Below are 23,466 nucleotides of genomic sequence, written 5' to 3'. Positions count from 1 at the left end.
AGTCTTCTTTGTTCAAGACTGAACAGATTCAATTCCTTAAGCCTGATTGCATATGTCGCTCTTTTTTCCACCAGAATTATTCTGGGTTAAAATCGCAATTAAGCTTCTAGTAAGAAATTTTGGGTAACAAAAACCAGGAGGGACACCGGACCTACAGGACCAGAATTGGAGACCCCTGGTCTAGAGGATTTTAATAATATTCCCACAAATATCTATGTCGGTCCAATACCAATTATTACCTAATAAGCAGAATCGAAGGTTCCACGGTATAGAAAAATAGATGTTTTAATATTAAACCAATATAATCTTAGCTAAATTTAATCTAGTTTAATTGCATATGCTTGAATTAGTGCTTGTTTACAGAATAAGGAAAGAGGAAACAATAGTTTAAATAAACTTAAAAGCATATTTTGTTTTCAAAGATTATAAAGTTCTAGAAATGAAACATTCTAAACCCACACAAAGCAACATCGTATATAAGCTTATAACATCACAGTACATTAATACACGCAATCCTAAAACATCAATCTAAACATTCAAGATATTAATGCACCACTGAATGATAAGAAGTCTTTTGGGATATAGCTGAAGTTTGTTGATTACTGGACCTCTTAAAGAAAGCATGTTTCATCGTATATGATGTGATAGGTGTTACAGAAACGTGGTTGTCTGAGAGTGATGGGGACGAATATAATATTTGTGGGTATGCACTGTATAGGAAAGACAGGCAGGACAGAAGAGGAGGAGGGGGTAGCGCTATACATAAGAAATAGTCTTGAAGCCCAGGTGTTAAACCTGGACAAAGAAAATAAAACAGAATCAATATGGGTCAGAATAACAGACAAAAATTCAAAGGGGATAATAATAGGAGCATGCTGTAGACCGCCAGATTCAGACGGTGAGCAAAATAATCTGTTATACAATGACATTAGAAATGCGTGTAGCAAAGGAGAAGCCATACTAATGGGGGATTTCAACTTCCCCCAAATAAAATGGGAAAACCCGATGGGTAGCACAAAGGATGAAATAGAAATGGTGGAAATGACAAAAGACTGCTTCCTAACAAAATTTGTCAAGGCACCGACTAGAGGGGAGGCATGCCTTGATTTAGTCTTTTCAAATAACGAAGATAGAATAACTAAAACAGAGGTCAGAGAACCACTGGCAAACTCAGACCACAACATGGTCTCATTTGAAGTGTTTTTTAAAACCCCAAAAGTAATGATTAAAGCTAAGGTTTACAATTTTAGAAAAGCAAACTATGAAGGTATGAAACAGAGACTAACAGAAGTAGACTGGAGTAAAATAGAGAAAACACCCACAGAAGAAGGATGGTTGTTCTTCAAAAATGTAGTACTAGAGGCGCAAAACAATTACATCCCTAAAGTAGACAAATCTAAATGTAAAACTAAATTGCCAAAATGGTTTAATAGATCAATTAAAAAAAATATTCAGCGAAAAAAGGCACTTTACAGAGCATTAAAAAAGGACCAAAAAGAAAGTACGCAGAAAGAGTACACAGAACTGCAAACGCAAGTCAAAAAGGAAGTTAGAAAGGCCAAGAGAGAAATAGAAATGAACATTGCTAAGGGAGCTAAAACCAATTCCAAAATGTTTTTCCAATATTACAACAGCAAGAGAACATTCAAGAGGAGATTAAATGTTTAAGAGATACAAATGGCAAAATCGTAGATGAAAAAAAAAAAATAGCAAATATATTAAATGATTACTTTTCACAAGTTTTTACAAAGGAAGATACTGACAACATGCCCCACATGTCATCCAGTTCCTATCCAGTTTTAAATAACTTTAGCATAACTGAGGCAGAAGTGTTAAAGGGACTAGGAGCGCGTAAAATAAACAAATCCCCTGGGCCGGATGAGATCCTCCCAGTAGTACTCAAAGAAATGAAAGAAGTAATTTACAAACCGCTAACCAAGATCATGCAGCAGTCTCTTGACACAGGGGTGGTACCGACAGACTGGAAAATTGCAAACGTAATACCGATTCACAAAAAGGGAAACAAAACTGAACCAGGTAACTACCGACCAGTAACAGTGTCCTGGGAGACAGTCAACATGGTTTTAGGAAAGGGAGATCGTGTCTAACTAACCTGCTTGATTTTTTTGAGGATGCAACATCGATAATGGATAATTGCAAAGCATATGACATGGTTTATTTAGATTTCCAGAAAGCTTTTGACAAAGTCCCGCATAAAAGATTAATTCTCAAACTGAACGCAGTAGGGATTCAAGGAAACACATGTACATGGATTAGGGAGTGGTTAACATGTAGAAAACAGAAAGTACTGATTACAGGAGAAACCTCAGAAGGGAGTGTGGTAACCAGTGGTGTACCACAAGGGTTAGTATTAGGTCCTCTGCTATTCCTAATCTACATTAATGATTTAGATTCTGGTATAGTAAGCAAACTTGTTAAATTTGCAGATGACACAAAAATAGGAGGAGTGGCAAACACTGTTGCAGCAGCAAAGGTCATTCAAAATGATCTAGACAAGATTCAGAACTGGGCAGACACATGGCAAATGACATTTAATAGAGAAAAGTGTAAGGTACTGCACGCAGGAAATAAAAATGTACATTATAAATATCATATGGGAGATACTGAAATTGGAGAAGGAATCTATGAAAAAGACCTAGGAGTTTTTGTTGACTCAGAAATGTCTTAATTTAGACAATGTGGGGAAGCTATAAAAAAGGCTAACAAGATGCTTGGATACATTGTGAAAAGTGTTGAATTTAAATCAAGGGAAGTAATGTTAAAACTGTACAATGCACTTGTAAGACCTCATCTTGAATATTGTGTTCAGTTCTGGTCACCTCGCTATAAAAAAGATATTGCTGCTCTAGAAAGAGTGCAAAGAAGAGCGACCAGAATTATTCCGGGCTTAAAAGCATGTCATATGCAGACAGGCTAAAAAAATTGAATCTGTTCAGTCTTGAACAAAGACGACTACGTGGCGACCTAATTCAAGCATTCAAAATTCTAAAAGGTATTGACAGTGTCGACCCAAGGGACCTTTTCAGCCTGAAAAAAGAAACAAGGACCACGGGTCACAACTGGAGATTAGACAAAGGGGCATTCAGAACAGAAAATAGGAGGCACTTTTTTACACAGAGAATTGTGAGGGTCTGGAATCAACTCCCCAGTAATGTTGTTGAAGCTGACACCCTGGGATCCTTCAAGAAGCTGCTTGATGAGATTCTGGGATCAATAAGCTACTAACAACCAAACGATCAAGATGTGCCGAATGGCCTCCTCTCGTTTGTAAACTTTCTTATGTTCTTATGTTCTTAAAAGATTTTGTGAATAAAAGAATTGGAGAGATGAGTTGTTCAGATTCCGATGAAAGGTGAATCCCACGTCCTCGCCGTGTGATCCCTTTCCGGGACGGAGGTGTGCCGATTCCTGATGCGTCGCAGTGAGAAGTCCTTTTCTGTGATGTCAGCAAAGTTGTGCTGCAGTTGCCGTGTTTGCTTGTTGACAGTTTTGGTAAACAGAGACCTGGAGCATTGTTGATTTTCTCAATAGTAGCTAATAATTCAAACAACTCAATACCAGCAAAAGTGTTTTTTTTTTTTTAAATAAATACACTGAAGTATGACAGAGTCAAGCAGACATCGGGTTAAGGACTTTGTTTCTTTCAGAAGCATTCAGATGTTTCAAAGTGCGACGTGACCTCACTCCCGATACAGTGTTGTGATTGAAGACAGGCAGGCATCAAGCAAGCAGGGAGATGGTAGGGAGGCATAGCGAGCATCGATGTCCAAGAAACACGGGTTCTTATTTACTTAAAAAGTGTGATTGTTTCACAGTTCCACCAATTGTTGAAGCCGTATTCAAATGATCTAATCATCTTGTTCGATAGGTCAGTTCTCCAGAATAGGCTGATTCAAAATCACCTGGGTAAGTGATTGGCAGGTTAGAAGCAGGGTGTTCCTACCTCGTTGAAGTTATAAATCTATCGATTAATACTTCCAAGTGAAGTTGAAACTTGACAAAATACATAAATGTTTGTGTTGGTCGTAGCTTCCTACAAGTTTCCATTTCCCCATGAAATTCTCATCTCATGCATGTGAGAATTGTTCATATTAGCTGGAGGAAAAGTAATCAAATACTTCCTGTAAGTTTTTTTGGTTTCAGTATTGTGATTTCTGAGTTTAAACTAAATAATCCATCATTTTTTATACTTATGAACACTCGTGGTAATTTTCAACTAGAACCATTCACGAATAATATCGTTTTTAATGACATCTTTCAGAGTTAGTCTCCATAGGAACAAATGAGTCGTGTGTCATTTCATCCAATTCCACCAGGGGTCACTCTTCATTGTTCTTGATATTCTAGTTCTCCTGGCCGCCTATCATACTCTTTGAACCACGATCAGAAGTGTGACCGAGCAGGCTTGTTAGTTTTTCCTATTTACGTTAAATAGCGTGTCTGTTTTAGCAAGCCAGTTTAATTGTCCTTTTAGTGAAAAAAAAACTTTGATGTGGAAATATCTGGACATGTATAAAATATCTGGAATTTATTTCACAGTGTGCGTGTGAGGCGTCTGCAGTTTAGTTTTCGGGAACTTGCGTGACTCCCTAGAAAAATCTGTGGGAGTTTTTCAAGCAACAGAACGATCTGACACAAGAAGAAAAAAAAATACTTCTGTGACAGGCAAAGTAACGGTAAAACTAGTTGTCCCTCACACAATCTTTTTATTCCAGGTGTCGGGCAATATGAATTGCACACCCGATACAGTATGATTTCCATTACACGAGAGTAGATGTTAAAACTTCATGCTGATTTGAACTCGGCTCTCGCCAAGATAAGCACCAACTAAGACGTAGCTTTACAGTAAACTAATGTGATCCATATGTGTCTCCATCCATTTGCATTTCCTTCCATATGATGATGTAGATATCGTTCTGTCTGGTGTTCTTGGCTGAAGTGTAATGCTGGCTCCAGGGATCAGCTTATTTTGCCTCCCTGGCGCATCAGCACACACAACGGCTGCGATGCTGGCTGTGGGGATCAACCACAGTGCGGCCTCCCCAGCACATCAGCATGACAACCGTCTGTATTGAGCTAAGTAGGGTACATCTCTGGGGTCTTCAAGTGGGCACCTTCCATCCTCAGTGTTTCGTCGACTAGCCCACGACACCTCAAGAGGGCTCGACGGTGATTCTGGCGTCCCAGCATCACCCCCCTCCGTCCCACTCAACTCAGCCCAGCTTACTTACCTGTACATCAGCGTTTCTTTCTGTTGTGCTTGAGGTCCCCAGCCAGAATCGTTCCGTCTCAACCACAGCCAGTTGCTGCTCCTCTCTGCTGCTTCAGATAAGTTCTTCACTGTGTGACGCAACTCTTGGCCACTGAATCCGACGTCTCTGAGAAACCGGGTTGTAGAGAGTGCCACAAATCCTCGACCACCCACTTCCACTGGGTAAACCCGGACTCTCCATCCTCGCTGTTCCGTTTCAGTGGCTAGTTGAGCATACCGCAGTTTTTTCCTCTCGTACGCCTCATCTACAGCATCCTCCCATGGCACTGTTAACTCTACCAGGTGAACAAGGCGTGCTGATCCAGACCACAAGACAATATCTGGTCGAAGGTTAGTGGTGGCAATCTCAGGTGGAAAAATAAACCGTTGACCAACATCTGCCAGCATTTTCCAGTCTCTAGCAGCTTCCAGTTGTCCTGGGCAAGAATTGGTTTTAACACCTTTTCTTGGTGGTTGCTCTCCTGGGTGGAGGAATGTTGTCTTTTGTGTGTAATGTTTTGATGAAACAGGTGGCAACTTATTGGTCATGTTACGTTTGTCTTCCAATGCTAAGACCAAACATCGCAGCACCTGGTCATGGCGCCAAGTAAACCGTCCTTGGCTAAGAGCCACCTTACATCCTATCAAAATGCCTAATGCTTAATGTTGCAGGTGATGAACAAAGGACATGAGGGATCCTCTCCTACCCAGAGGTAGAGCCAATCTTGCGTTGTTCCACACTCTCCGATCTCATCCATTCTCCCTGCTTGGCCTGGGAAATGGCCTCTATACACCTCATCCTCTCCTGCTTTTGCACCTCGTTGACTACCAGCTTCCTCCTTTGAGCTGGGGCTGCATTGTGCCATGTAGGAGGAGCTGAACTGAGACCAAGACTCCCTCTTCCATGCTGAACTTGCCCCATGATATCACCAATTCGAAGGGCAGCCTTTGCATCTTCCACAGCTTTCTTTGCTGCCCACTTTCTTCCAGTTTTCAACACAGGTGCTGCCTCCCTTACGCATTTGTCACGTGACTCTACTAATGTCATTTCCAGTCTGACCTTGGCGCACTTAAACTCCTCGGTTAGAGCGGAGACTGGTAGCTGCAGTATTCCTTTACCATAAAGTCCCACTCTGCTGAGGCAGCGTGGAACTCCCAACCATTTCCTGATGTATGAACTGATTAAAGCTTCCAGCTTCTCAACTGTTGTCAAAGAAACCTCGTATACAGTCAGTGGCCACAGCAACCTTGGCAGTAGACCAAACTGAAAGCACCAGAGTTTTAGTTTGCCTAGAAGGGCGCAGCTGTCTATGGTCTTCAACCCTTCCACTGCTTGTTGTCTAACTTCTCCCACACGAACTGTGTCCTTTAGATCCCCGTCCTACCAGTAACATAACAATCACCTTAAATATAAAATAACACAAACAAACACAAATAAAAAAGTTTGTTTTTTGCAATTATTTCCGATACGTTTAAACCATTTAAAATTGGCCATATTGGTAAAAAAGTTTCGTTTTAGAAAGCTTTATCTCTGCATTTACTCTCTCTCCTCTCTCGTTGAGGATTGTGGCCAACTCGTGTGAGGCGGTTGAGGAAGCTGGAGGTTTGTAAACAAAGTTTGTTTGGACTTATCCCTTTATCCTTTTAATTATATATATATATATATATATATATATATATATATATATATATATATATATATATATATATATATATATATATATATATATATATAGCGGTTTCAGGGGTTGTGTTATGGATGGACGTTATGTGCCTGCGAGGTTTCTTTGTTTTTTGGCTGCCAGGACCACGGACAGCAATGTGAAGTATTCCACAGAGGCAGGACCACGGACAGCTCAGTGGAAACTTCTAGACTGCAGCAGAACAGCCACACCTGTCTCCAGTTGTAATCAGAGCCAAACTGCAGACAGGTGATACTAATCAGTTGCTCTATTTAACCGCACCCTGGATTTCTTTCTTTGTCTTTTTTTGACCCTGGCAGGTGAAGGAGTAGGTGGTGTTTAGAGAGAGAACGTGTACCGTTAGAGAGAGAACCCGTATTATATATATATATATATATATATATATATATATATATATATATATATATATATATATATATATATATATATAGCATCACGTATGAACAAACGATTAGTTATTTTTTTTTAGTGACTCTCAAGATGTAGACACACTGGTTTAGGAGGGGTTTGTTCTGAAAGGGAGTCTGGTGATGGTGTCCCCATTAGCTACCCCAACAGCTAAAGTCACTCTGTCCAATGTCCCACCATTCTTAAAAAACGAGCTGTTAGAAGAAGAACTAATGAGATACGGGAAGTTACTGTCTCTGATTCGGTTTGTACCTTTGGAATGTAAGGATCCCAAATTAATACATGTATTTCTTTTAGAAGGCAGGTTTTTTTGTTATTAAATAAGCCCAATGAAGAAATCGATGTAGCTTGGACCTTCAATGTAGAAGGGAGTCATTGTGTAGTTTTTGCAAGCACTGACACATTACAATGTTTTAAATGTGGAGCTCGTGGGCATCAACGGAAAAACTGTTCGGTATTTGACAGTGAGGGTGTGCAGGAAGGACAGGGTGAGACTGGTGGGGGGGCTGTCAGGGATGATCGAGGAGGGCAAAAGGATGAGCCGCTGCACTCAGAGATGTCTGCGGGACCGAGTGAGTGGGCAGAGCCTGCAGTACAGTTAACACGAAAAGAAAACAAGGACAGAGATACTGCTGACAGTCAAGGTTTTATTATGGTTGAAAAACAGAAAAGAAATAAAAAAAAATGATAAAACTGTTAAAGAAAATGAGAGCATGTTGGAGCGGAGCTCTGGAGCGGTCTCCTCGGATCTTGGGCTGGTTCAACACACCTGCTTTGAAGCGGGTGGTGGGGGTGGTTGTGCCTGGGTCTGATAGGAGACTGAGGTCCGGGTTGGGTGGCCACGGCACTGCGGGAGTGGAACCCCGTGATGTTGGGGCTCCTGATTTGAACCCTGGGGGGAATCATGGTAGCTCTGGGTCTCAACATGGGGCTGCGGTGCGCCCTTGTTCCGAGGGAGAGGATCAAAGCGCTGAGTCTATACTTGGCTGCTGTGAATCCGTCTCTGCCCGACTCACCGCAATCAGCAGCAGTTGAAGAGGGAGAAGAAAAACTGAAAACTGCAGCAGCAGCGGTGGAGAATGACAGCAACGATGAGTATGAGGAGGGGATGGATGAGGCAGAAGAAGGAGAGGCCTCAGACTCTTCACTTTTCTCTAACATTCCTGACAGCCAAACTGCCAAGAAAAAGTTGTACTTGGCAAATGAAATAGGTGAGTTTTTGGATGTGACTAAAGGTAGGAGAGGTATTGCTATAAAGCAGACCTTTCCAGATTTAAAACTGTTTTTGATCTCGGCGCATATAGCTCTTAAAAAAGTTACAATAAAAGAAATAGATCTGCCAAAGCGGTATAGACTTAAAAAAAAATATGCAAACGGTAAGGAAAATGTTGAATCGGAAAATTAAAACGTAATGTTTCTAAAGGATACGTTTTATAAAAAATATATATCGTTTACTGTTTGTTTATTCTTGGTTGTTTTAAATCTTTTAGACGCAAATTAAGTTATTGTGTCAGCAGTACACCGCAGACGTAAACAAGTCATTGAATGCAGTCACGAGAGCTGGAGAGAGAAATCCTCCAGCTTGAAACTGAGCAGAGCACGGCAACACAGGAGATCCTGGGGGAGCGTAGAGAAGCTTTAAGCAGCCTGCTGGAGGAGAAAGTGCGGGGGGCACAAGTGAGATCCAGGTTCATAGAGTTGAGGGATATGGATGCCCCTACAAGTTTCTTTTTCGGGTTGGAGAAGAAGAGAGCCAACAGTAAACGGCTGCACTGTGTCCGGTTGCCGTGCAGCAAGGAGCTGACAGGCCAGGAGGAGGTCAGCGAGGCGGCAATGCGCTTTTATGAGGAGCTGTATGCCAGTGAGCCATGTGTTCAGCGGTTATTAACACATTGTTGGATGGGCTGCCCAGACTGAGTCAGGAAGAGCAGCGTAGTTTGGATATGAAACAGTGTTTCCAGGTGCTGCTGTCATGAAGCTGGCAAAAGGAAAAGCTCCAGGGATAGATGGACTGTCAGCTGAGTTCTACCAGCACTTTTGGAAAGACTTGGGATCGGACTTGTTTCTGGTGCTACAGGAAAGCCTGCAGGCAGGGGAGTTGCCACTCAGTTGCCGGAGGGCTGTAATTAGTCTGTTGCCAAAAAAAAGGGGATTTGTGTTTGATCAAAAACTGGAGACCAGTAGCGCTTTTATGCTGTGATTTAAAATGTTTTTCAAAGTGTTTGGCAATGAGATTGAAAAATTGCATGGACAAGATAATTAATCCAGATCAGACTTATTGTATACCTGGGAGAGAATTTTTGATAACGTATTTTTAATAAGGGATTTTTTATCATTAGCCAAAAATGGTGATTTTAATGTGGGTCAGGTTTCCTTAGACCAGGAAAAAGCCTTTGACCGCGTCGACCATTGCTACCTTTTTAAAACTCTGGAAGCCTTCGGGTTTGGCCCTGGTTTTATTAAATGTATTAAGCTCTTATATAACAATGTTTTTAGTGTTTTAAAAATAAACAGTGGGTTGAGTAGACCCTTTCCAGTGTGCAGGGGGATTAGACAGGGCTGCTCCCTGTCGGGGATGCTGTACGTCATCTCTATTGAGCCCTTGTTGGCTCGGCTGAGGAGCAGGCTGGTGGGATGGACAGTGCCCAGCATGGCCCCTGAAGCCGCAGTGAGTGTCAACCTATGCTGATGATATTACTGTTTTTATCAGCAGTAATAGAGATGTTCAGGAATTGCAGCAGAGCTTTAATATTTTTCAGAGAGCGTCATCAGCAAAGATAAATTGGGCCAAAAGTGATGCTTTTTTGTCAGGGAGCTAGCAGGAGGGTGGCCCTCCTTTATTGCCCCAAGTGTTAAGAACATAAGAACATAAGAAAGTTTACAAACGAGAGGAGGCCATTCGGCCCATCTTGCTCGTTTGGTTGTTATTAGCTTATTGATCCCAAAATCTCATTAAGCAGCTTCTTGAAGGATCCCAGGGTGTCAGCTTCAACAACATTACTGGGGAGTTGGGGAGTTGATTCCAGACCCTCACAATTCTCTGTGTAAAAAAGTGTCTCCTATTTTCTGTTCTGAATGCCCCTTTTTCTAAACTCCATTTGTGACCCCTGGTCCTTGTTTCTTTTTTCAGGCTGAAAAAGTCCCTTGGGTCGACACTGTCAATACCTTTTAGAATTTTGAATGCTTGAATTAGGTCGCCACGTAGTCTTCTTTGTTCAAGACTGAACAGATTCAATTCTTTTAGCCTGTCTGCATATGACATGCCTTTTAAGCCCGGAATAATTCTGGTCGCTCTTCTTTGCACTCGTTCTAGAGCAGCAATATCTTTTTTATAGCGAGGTGACCAGAACTGCACACAATATTCAAGATGAGGTCTTACAAGTGCATTGTACAGTTTTAACATTACTTCCCTTGATTTAAATTCAACACTTTTCACAATGTATCAGAGCATCTTGTTAGCCTTTTTTATAGCTTCCCCACATTGCCTAGATGAAGACATTTCTGAGTCAACAAAAACTCCTAGGTCTTTTTCATAGATTCCTTCTCCAATTTCAGTATCTCCCATATGATATTTATAATGTACATTTTTATTTCCTGCGTGCAGTACCTTACACTTTTCTCTATTAAATGTCATTTGCCATGTGTCTGCCCAGTTCTGAATCTTGTCTAGATCATTTTGAATGACCTTTGCTGCTGCAACAGTGTTTGCCACTCCTCCTACTTTTGTGTCGTCTGCAAATTTAACAAGTTTGCTTACTATACCAGAATCTAAATCATTAATGTAGATTAGGAATAGCAGAGGACCTAATACTGATCCCTGTGGTACACCGCTGGTTACCACACTCCATTCTGAGGTTTTTCCTCTAATCAGTACTTTCTGTTTTCTACATGTTAACCACTCCCTAATCCATGTACATGTGTTTCCTTGAATCCCAACTGCGTTCAGTTTGAGAATTAATCTTTTGTGCGGGACTTTGTCAAAAGCTTTCTGGAAATCTAAATAAACCATGTCATATGCTTTGCAATTATCCATTATCGATGTTGCATCCTCAAAAAAATCAAGCAAGTTAGTTAGGCACGATCTCCCTTTCCTAAAACCATGTTGACTGTCTCCCAGTACCCTGTTACCATATAGGTAATTTTCCATTTTGGATCTTATTATAGTTTCCATAAGTTTGCATATAATAGAAGTCAGGCTTACTGGTCTGTAGTTACCTGGTTCAGTTTTGTTTCCCTTTTTGTGGATCGGTATTACGTTTGCAATTTTCCAGTCTGTCGGTACCACCCCTGTGTCAAGAGACTGCTGCATGATCTTGGTTAGCGGTTTGTAAATTACTTCTTTCATTTCTTTGAGTACTACTGGGAGGATCTCATCCGGCCCAGGGGATTTGTTTATTTTAAGAGCTCCTAGTCCCTTTAACACTTCTGCCTCAGTTATGCTAAAGTTATTTAAAACTGGATAGGAACTGGATGACATGTGGGGCATGTTGTCAGTATCTTCCTTTGTAAAAACTTGTGAAAAGTAATCATTTAACATATTTGCTATTTTTTTTTCTTCCTCTACGATTTTGCCATTTGTATCTCTTAAACATTTAATCTCCTCTTTGAATGTTCTCTTGCTGTTGTAATATTGGAAAAACATTTTGGAATTGGTTTTAGCTCCCTTAGCAATGTTCATTTCTATTTCTCTCTTGGCCTTTCTAACTTCCTTTTTGACTTGCGTTTGCAGTTCTGTGTACTCTTTCTGCGTACTTTCTTTTTGGTCCTTTTTTAATGCTCTATAAAGTGCCTTTTTTCGCTGAATATTTTTTTTAATTGATCTATTAAACCTTTTTGGCAATTTAGTTTTACATTTAGATTTGTCTACTTTAGGGATATAATTGTTTTGCGCCTCTAGTACTACATTTTTGAAGAACAACCATCCTTCTTCTGTGGGTGTTTTCTCTATTTTACTCCAATCTACTTCTGTTAGTCTCTGTTTCATACCTTCATAGTTTGCTTTTCTAAAATTGTAAACCTTAGCTTTAGTCTTTACTTTTGGGGATTTAAAAAACACTTCAAATGAGACCATGTTGTGGTCTGAGTTTGCCAGTGGTTCTCTGACCTCTGTTTTAGTTATTCTATCTTCGTTATTTGAAAAGACTAAATCAAGGCATGCCTCCCCTCTAGTGGGTGCCTTGACAAATTGTGTTAGGAAGCAGTCATTTGTCATTTCCACCATTTCTATTTCATCCTTCGCGCTACCCACCGGGTTTTCCCATTTTATTTGGGGGAAGTTGAAATCCCCCATTAGTATGGCTTCTCCTTTGCTACACGCATTTCTAATGTCATTGTATAACAGATTATTTTGCTCACCGTCTGAATCTGGCGGTCTATAGCATGCTCCTATTATTATGCCTTTTGAATTTTTGTCTGTTATTCTGACCCATATTGATTCGGTTTTATTTTCTTTGTCCAGGTTTAACACCTGGGCTTCAAGACTGTTTCTTATGTATAGCGCTACCCCTCCTCCTCTTCTGTCCTGCCTGTCTTTCCTATACAGTGTATACCCACAAATATTAAATTCGTCCCCATCACTCTCAGACAACCACGTTTCTGTAACACCTATCACATCATAGTTACTTGTTAGTGCAGTAGCTTCAAGTTCTAGAATTTTGTTTCTGATACTTCTAGCATTTAGATAAATACATTTAATGGTTGTCTTACCTGAGTTGTTGTTCTTGTTTTGATGCGGTCTCCCTTCTGTTTTTTTGTTGATTTCTCCCCCCTTCCTTTCTAGTTTAAATGCTTCCGAACCTGCTCGAGGATCTTTTCTCCGAGTAGACTAGTTCCCTTGTTATTTAAATGCAGTCCATCCCGTCTATACAGATAGTCCTCGTTGTAGAATGTGGTCCAATGATCAAGATAGGTGAAGCCTTCCCGTGTGCACCACGTCTTCAGCCATTCGTTTTGATTAATTATTTCCAGCTGTCCATATGGTCCTTTGCAAGGTGCGGGTAGTATACCAGAAAATACCACAGTTTTGGTTTTCTCTTTTAATTTCCTTCCTAGCTCTCTGAATTTGTTTTGCAGGGATTTTGGTCTGTCTCTTCCAATGTTGTTTGTACCGATGTGGACGACTACTACCGGGTCGTCTCCTGTTCGTTCTAGGAGCCTGTCCACGTTCTCAGTGATGTGCTTGACCGAGGCTCCCGGAAGGCAGCACACTGTTGTAGTAAGGGGGTCCAAACTGCGAACTGAACTTGCTGTGTTTCTCAATATGGAGTCCCCAACAATCATGACCTCCCTTCTTTTTGCTGTCTGGTCACCACTGTCAATAGGGTCCTGGATGTTGTTCCTTTCATTCTCTTGTTGTTGGTTCTGCTCATCAAAATTCTGAAGTGACTCAAATCTGTTGGTTGTTTTGATTTCTGGTGGTGGTGTTTGACGAAGTTTCTTTTTTTCCCTGCTTCTGCCTACCTGAACCCAGCTGTTCTGACCTTCTATCTCCCTGGTGGCTTTCAGTCTGTTAGGGGTGATGCAGACTTCCATGAATTGTGGGTGTGCCAGTTCCTCAAGATCCTGTTGCTGTCTCACTTCTTCCAGCTCCATTTCTAGCATACTTACTAGTTTATGCAAATCCTGGATCGCGCGGCACTTTACGCACACTTGGTTTAGCTCCACTGGGTTTTCTCGGATTTCCCACATCAAGCAGGTGTCACAGATTACTGGCTTGAAGACCATGTTGAGGTTTTTTTTTTTTGAAGTTTAGTTTCTTCTGCAGCCGTCAACCTGCTTTCAAACTGCTTCGAAACTGCTCTGTACTTTTCCACGCCTGTACTTCTCCCACTCGCTGTCGCTGGGAAGACTGCCTCGTTTAACTGCATTGTTCTGCTGTGCTGTTGGCTCCTCCCCTCGCCCGTGTCTCAAAACGGCGCTGAATTTGAATCAGCTGCTCCGAGTTTCAGCTTGTTTGTTATCAGAAAAACACACGCGGCTGTTTGACTTTGAGCTGCTGCTGTGTTTCCCCAATGTCCTCTATTTTCTGATTAAAGCAATTCAAGATGCAATTTCTTGAGGTGGGGTAGGATGGGGGTGAAGGTGCTGGGAGTGTATCTTGGTACAGATTGGGAGGGCCTGATAGAGAAGGTGAAGGCTTGATTAGATCAGTGGCGAGGGCTGTCTTACAGAGGGAGGGTTCTGGTGATTAATAATCTGGCTGCATCAATGTTATGGCACAGGTTGATGTGTCAAGATCCACAGAGAAACCTAGTAGACAGCATTCGGAAGCTTTTGGTGGAGTTTTTTTTGGGAGGTAAGCACTGGCTAAGGTCGGCTGTTTTGTACTTACCTCGTGATGAGGACGGGCAGGCGTTGGTTAGCATCGCCGGCAGGGTGGCAGCTTTTAGAGTGCAGGCTTTGCAGAGGCTCGTGTACACTGGGGAGGGAACCCACCGGAAGAGGTTAGCCAGCCTCTTTCTCAATAAAGTGGAGGGGTTGGGATATGGCATTCATTTGTTTTTTATTAACCACCTCGCTCTAGACAGATCTTCTCTACCCCCTTTTTATCACAGCGTTTTAAAGGTGTGGGGAACACTAAGAGTGCAGAGGGAGGAGAATATGACACCTCAAAATCTCTTAGAAGAACCACTATTTTTTAATTCTCTCATTTCAGCGCAGTGCCTTCAGTCTTTAGCACTGCAGGGCAGTTTTGTAAAAGCAGTTCTTACTAGGTTAGGACAGCTTTTGGTGCCTGGACTATTTTGCTGGCTGAGTGCAGCTGAATTGAAAGGCATGTTGGGCTGGCGATGTGAGAGGCAGGCAGCGAAGGTGCTGAGGGAGGTGAGGGGCTGTCTGTCTCCAAAGATCAGGGAAGCTCTGGAAGATGGGGCAGCGCAGGGAGGAGAGGGACAAGACACTAAATTCCTGGTGCTGCTGGTGTCTCCTTTAGAGGGAGAAGAGGAGCAAGGGGAGGAGGAAGAAAAAGGAAGGATTTTGAAAATACACAAAATGAAACATCTAAACTTTAAAAATTTGGAAAGTAAAGAAGTGCATCAATTTTGCATAAAAATAGCCCACCGCAGAGAGTTAAAGGGGGTGGTAGATTCCAGATGGAGAGGCCACCTAGAATTAGGAGAAGAGGGGTATCCAGAATGGAGGGTACTGTATAAGCTACCTCTGGATAAGAGAGTAGGATATCTACAGTGGAGACTAATACATGGTATACTGGCCACAGGTAGGCTCCTTCATAAAATAGATCCCAGTATTAACTCAGAATGCGCTTTTTGTACAGAGGAAGAAACTGTGTTTCATGCATACAGTGAGTGTAAGAGGCTAGACTCTCTGTTTTAACTCCTTAGCAGAATGTTAGAGATGCTGCGAGTTGAATACACAAAGATTATGTTTATTTTTGGAAAGAGGAGAAGGGATAGCAATGTATGTCTTATAGTTAACTTTCTTCTAGGGCAGGGAAAACTGGCAATTCTGAAGTCTTCGGAAGAACAAGTTGGCAGGCTTAGGGCTGACTCAGGTGGACAGGCTGTTCAGAGTGATGGTGGTGAGCAGGCTCAAGGTGGATTTCGCCTATTTTAAATTGGTTCATGACTTAGAAGGGTTCCAGATGAAGTGGTTTGTGAGAGATGCAATCTGTTCTGTGAGTGAGGAGGGGAGTCTTAATGTTTTTAGTTAATTTTTTTAGGCTTGTTTTTAGGAATTTAAAGTGCTGTATTTGTAGAGGTTTTTAATACTGATGTGTTGGGGAGTATTGTCTGTTTGTTTTTTTTGATAGATTCTTTGTTTTCTAAATCTTAAAGGATTGTAAAAGTCAAAGTCTCTCTCTCTCTCTGCTGCTTAAAAACACTGTTTGTGTGTGTGTGTGTGTGTGTGTGTGTGTGTGTGTGTGTGTGTGTGTGTGTGTGTGTATTGGGGCTCGGGGCTCACATAACTTCTTGCTTCTGCGTTCTCTCACTGTTTGTTTGCATTGCAACTGCGTGAACAAGGCTTATGCAGGCTCTACCTGTGACCGATAAATTTGAATAATTGTTGCAGCACTACTTATTAGAAACATTTATCAAATAATTAAATGTAACCATTCTTGAATATGTAAAAATAAAAAGCAGAGATGACTCTGCTGCAATCCCAGATGGTCTCAATTAGGTGGTTAAATATTTGAATGTTTCTGTAATATCATTCTAAAATCTCCAATGCTGTAGAAACACCCTTTTTCAGACAATGCACATTTTATTATTGATATGTTCTTATGATGTGTGATATCCCAAGTATTACCAAAGCCCCTCCTCATTACTAGGACATGACACTCACTGGGGTGACACTTAGAGGTTTCTTGTAAACCCTTGTCAAAATAAGAAGGACAGGATCAAGGAATCTTTTCAGGAATATTAGCTCTGCAGTCATAGTGTCTATTTTCTTTGTAAATCTTACCATTGTTAACCACACTCTTTCACTACAGAATGGAATTTGGTTACCTCACCAAAGAAACAGCAGAGGACTTCTGCCGCATGCTTTCTACACGCCCAAGCCGGAAATACTTGTATCTGGCTATAACGATGTCAGAAGAAGGGCTGAAATTGTGTTGTGACACACATGATGATATGTTTGTCGAGAAAGAGTAAGAAAATTCATTTAAATTGATATTAATCATTTAGCAGACTCTTTTATCCAAAGCAACTTCCAGAAATTAAACAAAAATATGAAATACAAAAGTTAGTCAATAAAAAAATGCAAAGATTACAATATATACAAAATAACAAAAAATAAAGGAAAATATAAAAAGTAAATAGGAGTTTGCAAATAAAGGTTGAATAAGTGAGTTTTGAGAAGACGGTGGAAAGCAGTAAAAGATTAAACAGTCCTGAGGTTCACCGGGAGCTGGTTCCACCACTGGGGGATAAGGGAAGAGAAGGAGCGGCACAAGAGGAAGGAGAGCGAAGAGATACAGAGAGAAATAGCAGATGAAAAGACATAGTATACAAAAACAAATGAAGAATTCTAAACATTAAATACACAACAAACTAATTAATAAAATAAAAAACACAAAGAACAGAACAACCAGGGTCCTTCTTCAAAGTCCTTATTCGAATGCAGCACTCGCTGCTCACATCAGCAGGGGAGATGAAACAGTAACAGTCCTTGATGAGAGGCTGCAGAAACAGGTGTGTGATGAACGGAGGTGAAAGCACTCTTTATAAAGTTGTGTGTAAAATATCCCTATATCTAATATTTTAAGCCAAGTCGGACACAGGATGTGCAGTAACAGTGATATTGATGCCAGTATCCAATATTGTAATATTGATGCCGTTTCCACACTGGCACTTGAGAGTGGTGTTGAGTGCCTTCTGAACACAAACTGGTTTGTTCACACTAACGTTAATGCCCAATCGAGTGCGATTGCCCACTGGACTAACTAATCCACCTCCTGGGGTAGTTGTGAGTTCCCATTCATTACTACCAGAGTTAGTATTAGTGTGTGTGGCAGAGCAGAGCTCTGCCCTTTAGAACTCTGGCAATTATGTGGTTAAATTCCCCTACCTGCCTGGGTTTATTGTGTTCAGGTGGCTGGGGTTGATTAGTTGATTAGCATAATTAACGATCAATCAGCACCCAGCCACCTGACATAAAAGGAGGCCTCAGCTTCCCATTAGGGGAGGAGGGAGCTGAGGAAGCAAGTTGGTGTTTGTTGTTTTTGGTTTTGTGAATTTTCTCATCCAGTGTAGGCATCGCCCAGCCTGGAAACCTTTATTTTTGTAAGTTTTGATTTTTGTGTCTTTCTATTTGTGTTTAAATCCTTTTGTTTTGGCCCTTGTGCCCTTTTATTTTCTGTTTATTTATAATTAAAGCATTATTTTTTTGAACTGCAGTCTGTCTCTGGGCCTCTTTCCACTTGCCAGCCTGTCACAGTGTGTGGAAACAAAATAAGCCAAAATTAAAAAAAAAAAAAAAATGCAAGTTATGTTTTTGATTGCCCATGTGTCGTGCACTTAACAATGCTTTACATATTCACAGATCAAAGAACTGCACTGGTCAGCTCCAGGTTGTGTTCATTAGTGCAAATGTAGTTGTTTAATTAGAAAACAGTTTACCTGCTGTGACAGGATGGCGAAAGCGAGGGGGTTGTGTCAGGATAGTTAATGGAGACTGACACGAAACTGCACTGAAACGCACTAAGGTGCACATTTATTAGCAAATAAATACAAAAATAAATACAAAATAAACAGCATGTGGGCCAAAGCAAAGGAGCAAACAATAAATCAAACACAGACATCAAAACAATGCAAGGTTTCAAAATAAATGTAAACAAACAACACTTACACTCTTTCTCTCACCACTCTCACTCATCTCATCTCTCCTACTCCTCTTCCATTCAGCACTCAGGGTTATATACACAAATAGGGTGGGGCTAGCTACACACAGCTGAACATAATTTACAAATCGGTTTGGTGGGCTTGGCTCAAAATGACCGCCCGCATTGCCTTCTGGGGGATGTAGTCCGCTTTGCCTGCTGGGATATGTGGTCTTTCCCGGCACCCTGTCACAATATTTATTTAACAGGTTTTTCTGCAGGTTTAGTTATTTTATTGGGTGAGGTTTTTTAACAGTAATGAAGGGTAAACAACTGTAACATATGACTGTCCCAAGTTAAATTGACCATTGCACAGTAGAATCAGCTTGAAGCAGGCAGTCTTATGCAGATGAATTCAGTTTTTAAAAAAAGAATAATGGATTTATTCATGCGTTCCAGTGGTAGTTTGAGATTGTGATTAGAGTCACTTTCACACAGATCAAGACTTTCAGCCACTGTTTGATTGTTATTGCGGGAAAATTGTGTGATTATGTTGATTATCTCAGTGATCAATGTGCAGTGAACAGAATGAGTTTATGAATTTGAACAACTGTCTTTTTCTTTCAGCTTATCAATTGACGGTGATCTCCCTGAAGATTTCATTTTGAACATCTGCACTTTGATTGTTCCAACATATAACTGTGAAAGTATATCTGTCCGGAATTCTCATCTTACCAGCAACTTCATAGAAGAACTGTGTGGTGTTTTGAAAATGTCAACCACTGATCTCCAGTCTCTTGAGTAAATTGATTTTACTTAATGCTTTTGAATCTAAATATGTTGAATATGTGTCATGAATTTACAAACTAATTGGTACTAAAGTTAAATAACAATAAAAAGCTATACATTGATAATCAATATACAGTGTCCCACAGGTCAGGTATCATTAGCAATATCATGTATTATGCCGATTAGGATGTCCTCTGTTAAATCAGGCGGACACACCCTGTTGACTATTGTTCCCACACAAACTGAATTCTTCTTTGCTTAAAGACATTTAATTCCTGAGAGAGAGAGAGAGAGAGAGAGAGAGAGAGAGAGAGAGAGAGAGAGAGAGAGAGAGAGCGCCAATATCATGCCTTTGATGCCACTTATGGGACAAACTGTATGTCTATAACAATGATCATTCGTTTTAGGTTTTAGCACAGTGGCACAGTTAAGCACAATGTTATATTACTGGACAAGCATGTCAGTATTTATGCCTAAGACATGGGACCATTTGTATGACAAATGGAGTGCTAAATGTTGTGAATTGTGTTATAAATTACAAGTCAAAAGACATCAATAGTGAAGCATTTGGAGACATGCTTTAGTGATAACAATTTAAATGCTGGGTCTGTGGTCATACTTCCAGTCAAAACAATAGCTTCTTATAGAGCCAGATATTCCACTTCAAACAGCCATGTATTTGCATGTTTGAATTTTAAGTAAGGTCACAGGAAATGTTTGTCACAGCTGATTCTCTCTCTGTCTTCTTCATAGGCTGAGAAACGCACACCTCACAGACAGCTGTTTCGAGTCTCTCGCCTCTGGTCTTGATGCTTTCAGCTCATTGAAATATCTACACCTGAGCAAGAACTCCTTCACAGACAGCTCTGTCCCCAGCTTCAACCAAATTGTGCTGAACTGTACCAGCCTGAAGCATTTCGAGTGAGTATTTGTACTACTGTTTGTCATTCAGAGCTTTGCTTGTAGAACAAGGTGTGCCAGTAACATACAGACAAAAAATATGAAACGCCTGTGATATCCTTTTAGAAGTTTAACCCGGTAATGTTGCAGTTTCCCCATTACCGTAGTTATGCAACATTTATTTATGTGAAACATTTCAGTGCAATTAAAAGGGTTCAATCTGTTTAGATTATTGTTCTTGAATATTGAACAAAGAAGACGACACTGTCACAGAATCCGTGGGTTCAGATTTCTTTACGTACTCTTTCCATATCGCTCAGCATATACTCTTATCTCAGGGGGGATGTCAGCAAGACAGAGTTGATAATACTCCTAGTGGGGTATTGTTCTGCACTGGACCCGCAATATATCCAGATGACTAATATAGCACTTAAGAAATTGACAGACTCATGTCTTTAAAGTTTTTTTACGAATCAGAGTATGATCAGTACTCCTTCGGTTTATTAACGGTTAAATATTGGATAGAGTAGTTACAGGCTACTTCGTATCCCCAGCTGACAGACACACTGGGCAGTCCAGAGTCTTAACAGATATCAACGTTAACACTTTAATACATGTATATATGTATGTATTCAAGGCCGACAAACAGGCCAAGAACATGTCATTTAAAGTACCCAATGGTCTATTTCAGCACATTCAACAGATCACTCTCTAATTTCTAAAACTTTGCGTGAGCCCCTTATAGCAATGCATGCAATACATGTGAGATTAAATAATAATTGATTAATGCTTACCCTTGTATATAGATCGTAAAAGGATAGGACTGTCTTCACCAGGCAAATTAAATTCAGCTCAATTGTGTTTTGGTTTGCAGAAGATGGACCACCTTACCCTGTCTGTGATAAGTGTGGTAATCCATTGTAATTTACCCAGGAGTTATATAGGTTTTTCGTCCCATTGGAATACATGGGGCGCCTCAATTAAATCCAATCATTAATCAGTGAGACAGTTCTTATCCATTTTACAAATAATAGTTTTTCAAAAGATCCGGACTAACTTTTCAGAATTAATAGGTGTCATCTACTCAAATAAATTGAAAACTTCACATTTGTTTCAACTCTTATGATCTCATTTCTTGTTTTCCTCCGAGCCCCTCCTTTATCTGAAAAGTTAAGTGAACCAATGTTCCCAGGATCTTGGTTTATAATATAATATAAAAACACTACTGTTATATGTGCATGCAAAACGCTATTTTTATATGTGTTATATATGAGAGATGTTCTTAATATGTGACATCATCTTCTAATTGATTATATTTTACTAAATTAAAGGTGTGTGTTTCTTTTAACCTCATATTGTTTCATCATTTTATTAATGAGTCAGTTTTAATTCCATATACCAATGTCTAACAGAGTATTTGATAAAAGATTGTCTCATGCAGTATTTAAGTCAATTAGCTTCACTAAGTTTAAGTGGTAATAGTTTTCATCAGAATTATTTATCCCTTAAAAATTGTACTAATCAGGCTCAGACCTGTACCTGACTTTTGAATGTGCTATTCCAAGCAGTTTTCCACAGTTTCTTGCTTTTCACAAGCCAGAGTCTGTGCAAACACTTTTTAGATTTATGACCTATGAATGTCTGTTAAGCCATAATTTGTGCATATTATTTCAAGATATATTCTTATCTGTGCTAAACCACTAACTCCATAAACCTTAAATTTCTAAATCTATAAGACTTGCAGCTTTGCTGAAGTGGAACCCAAGGACATTCCTCCTTTTTGGATAAGGAGAGAGGCTCCCTTTTTCAGTGCAGCAGTTTCAAAGAACCACATTATAAGGTCTCCATTTACCATCATTAGACAATAGTATAGTGGATTAACAACAAAGTACATTATAGTATATCATTACAAACTTAACACAAAAACATAACACAACGCCTTTTATATTCTATAATTCAGTGGATATCATAATGTCTAGAGGTCTTGTTGTTCAATAGAAGGAGAAATAAAACTATATCATTTTCCCATTTAATTAAATGGAATACTGCTTCAGCTTTTAATCTCCTTATCAGTAAAGTCATGAACAAGCAATAATACTTGTCAGTTTTAAATAATATGTTTTCTATTATAGCAAATACTTAAAACATATTATTACTCTAATGAAATCAAATAATTATTTTTAGTTTCAACTATCATGCTGTCTAAAAAAGGGGTTAATCATTTATTTTATTAATTCATAATACCTTCGTGTCTAATTACTGTTCTTTAACTATTGTGAACTATGAACAGTATCAATGAGCACTGAACCTGTTTCATTATAAGATAATCTTTCAATTAATTTACTTCAGTTTAACAGTTGCTCCTAGAATTTATAACATCACTTTATTTCTTTGGTGATTCCTTCTAAGATTTAAATCCAAATAGCAACTAATAACTGTATTTGACTCTTATATTTTTATAATGACTGAACTAGGCTTGACCCTGTTCTTTGTTCATACAAAATCCAGCCGAGACAGGTTTTTTTCTTAAGACTTTGGTTGTTCAAGGATTAATATTAATGTAATCCCTTTCTTATCTTATTTTGTTGGAACATAAATTTGTAGATTAACGTTCACTTTTTAGCCGAAATGGTGCTTTTTATCTAGCGTCATGCTTTCTAAAGATAAGATATACAAGTTTTAAATCGTTCATTATATATTTTCTTAGAAATCAAGATATATTTTTTCCACGCTCCCTTTCCCATGTTGTCTTAACACTAGAACCGCAAAGATTTCAGACTACATACAACCACCGCGCCCGCAAAATGTGCGGCTCCATTTTAAAACGGCTTCGATATGAAAATAAAAAACAATCGGATACAACTTAATATTTTTATTTTTGAACATCATACATAGTATTTTAGTAATAAACACCGTATTTACATTGAAAATTAAAATTTGTTGTTATTTTTTTCAAAAAGAACTCGTATACATAAACATGAATAACTGCAATAAAATAGACTTTACACAATAAACTTCAGTGTGAACAAGTGTAGAAAGCTGTAAGCACATATCCAATTATAAAACATAAACATTAGATATAGCTTAAAACAAAAATGTAACAATTTATACAACAT

At 39.7% G+C, this 23,466-nt stretch overlaps 1 protein-coding gene across 1 annotated transcript in view; it reads left to right on the top strand.

Moving 5' to 3' along the window:
- LOC121300008 (NACHT, LRR and PYD domains-containing protein 3-like) overlaps positions 1–23,466 on the top strand; it is a 71,238-nt gene that overhangs the window by 32,701 nt on the left and 15,071 nt on the right. The window contains exons 9-11 of the mRNA XM_041228334.1: positions 16,832–16,990; positions 19,289–19,462; positions 20,204–20,371. Of these exons, the coding sequence (XP_041084268.1) occupies positions 16,832–16,990; positions 19,289–19,462; positions 20,204–20,371 (501 nt within the window). The remainder of the gene's footprint in view (positions 1–16,831; positions 16,991–19,288; positions 19,463–20,203; positions 20,372–23,466) is intronic.

Source organism: Polyodon spathula, chromosome 25 (genome assembly GCF_017654505.1).
Source record: "Polyodon spathula isolate WHYD16114869_AA chromosome 25, ASM1765450v1, whole genome shotgun sequence".
Taxonomy (NCBI): domain Eukaryota; kingdom Metazoa; phylum Chordata; class Actinopteri; order Acipenseriformes; family Polyodontidae; genus Polyodon; species Polyodon spathula.
The sequence above is the reverse complement of the archived record's forward strand: the minus strand, read 5'-3'. Positions and strand labels throughout refer to the sequence as shown.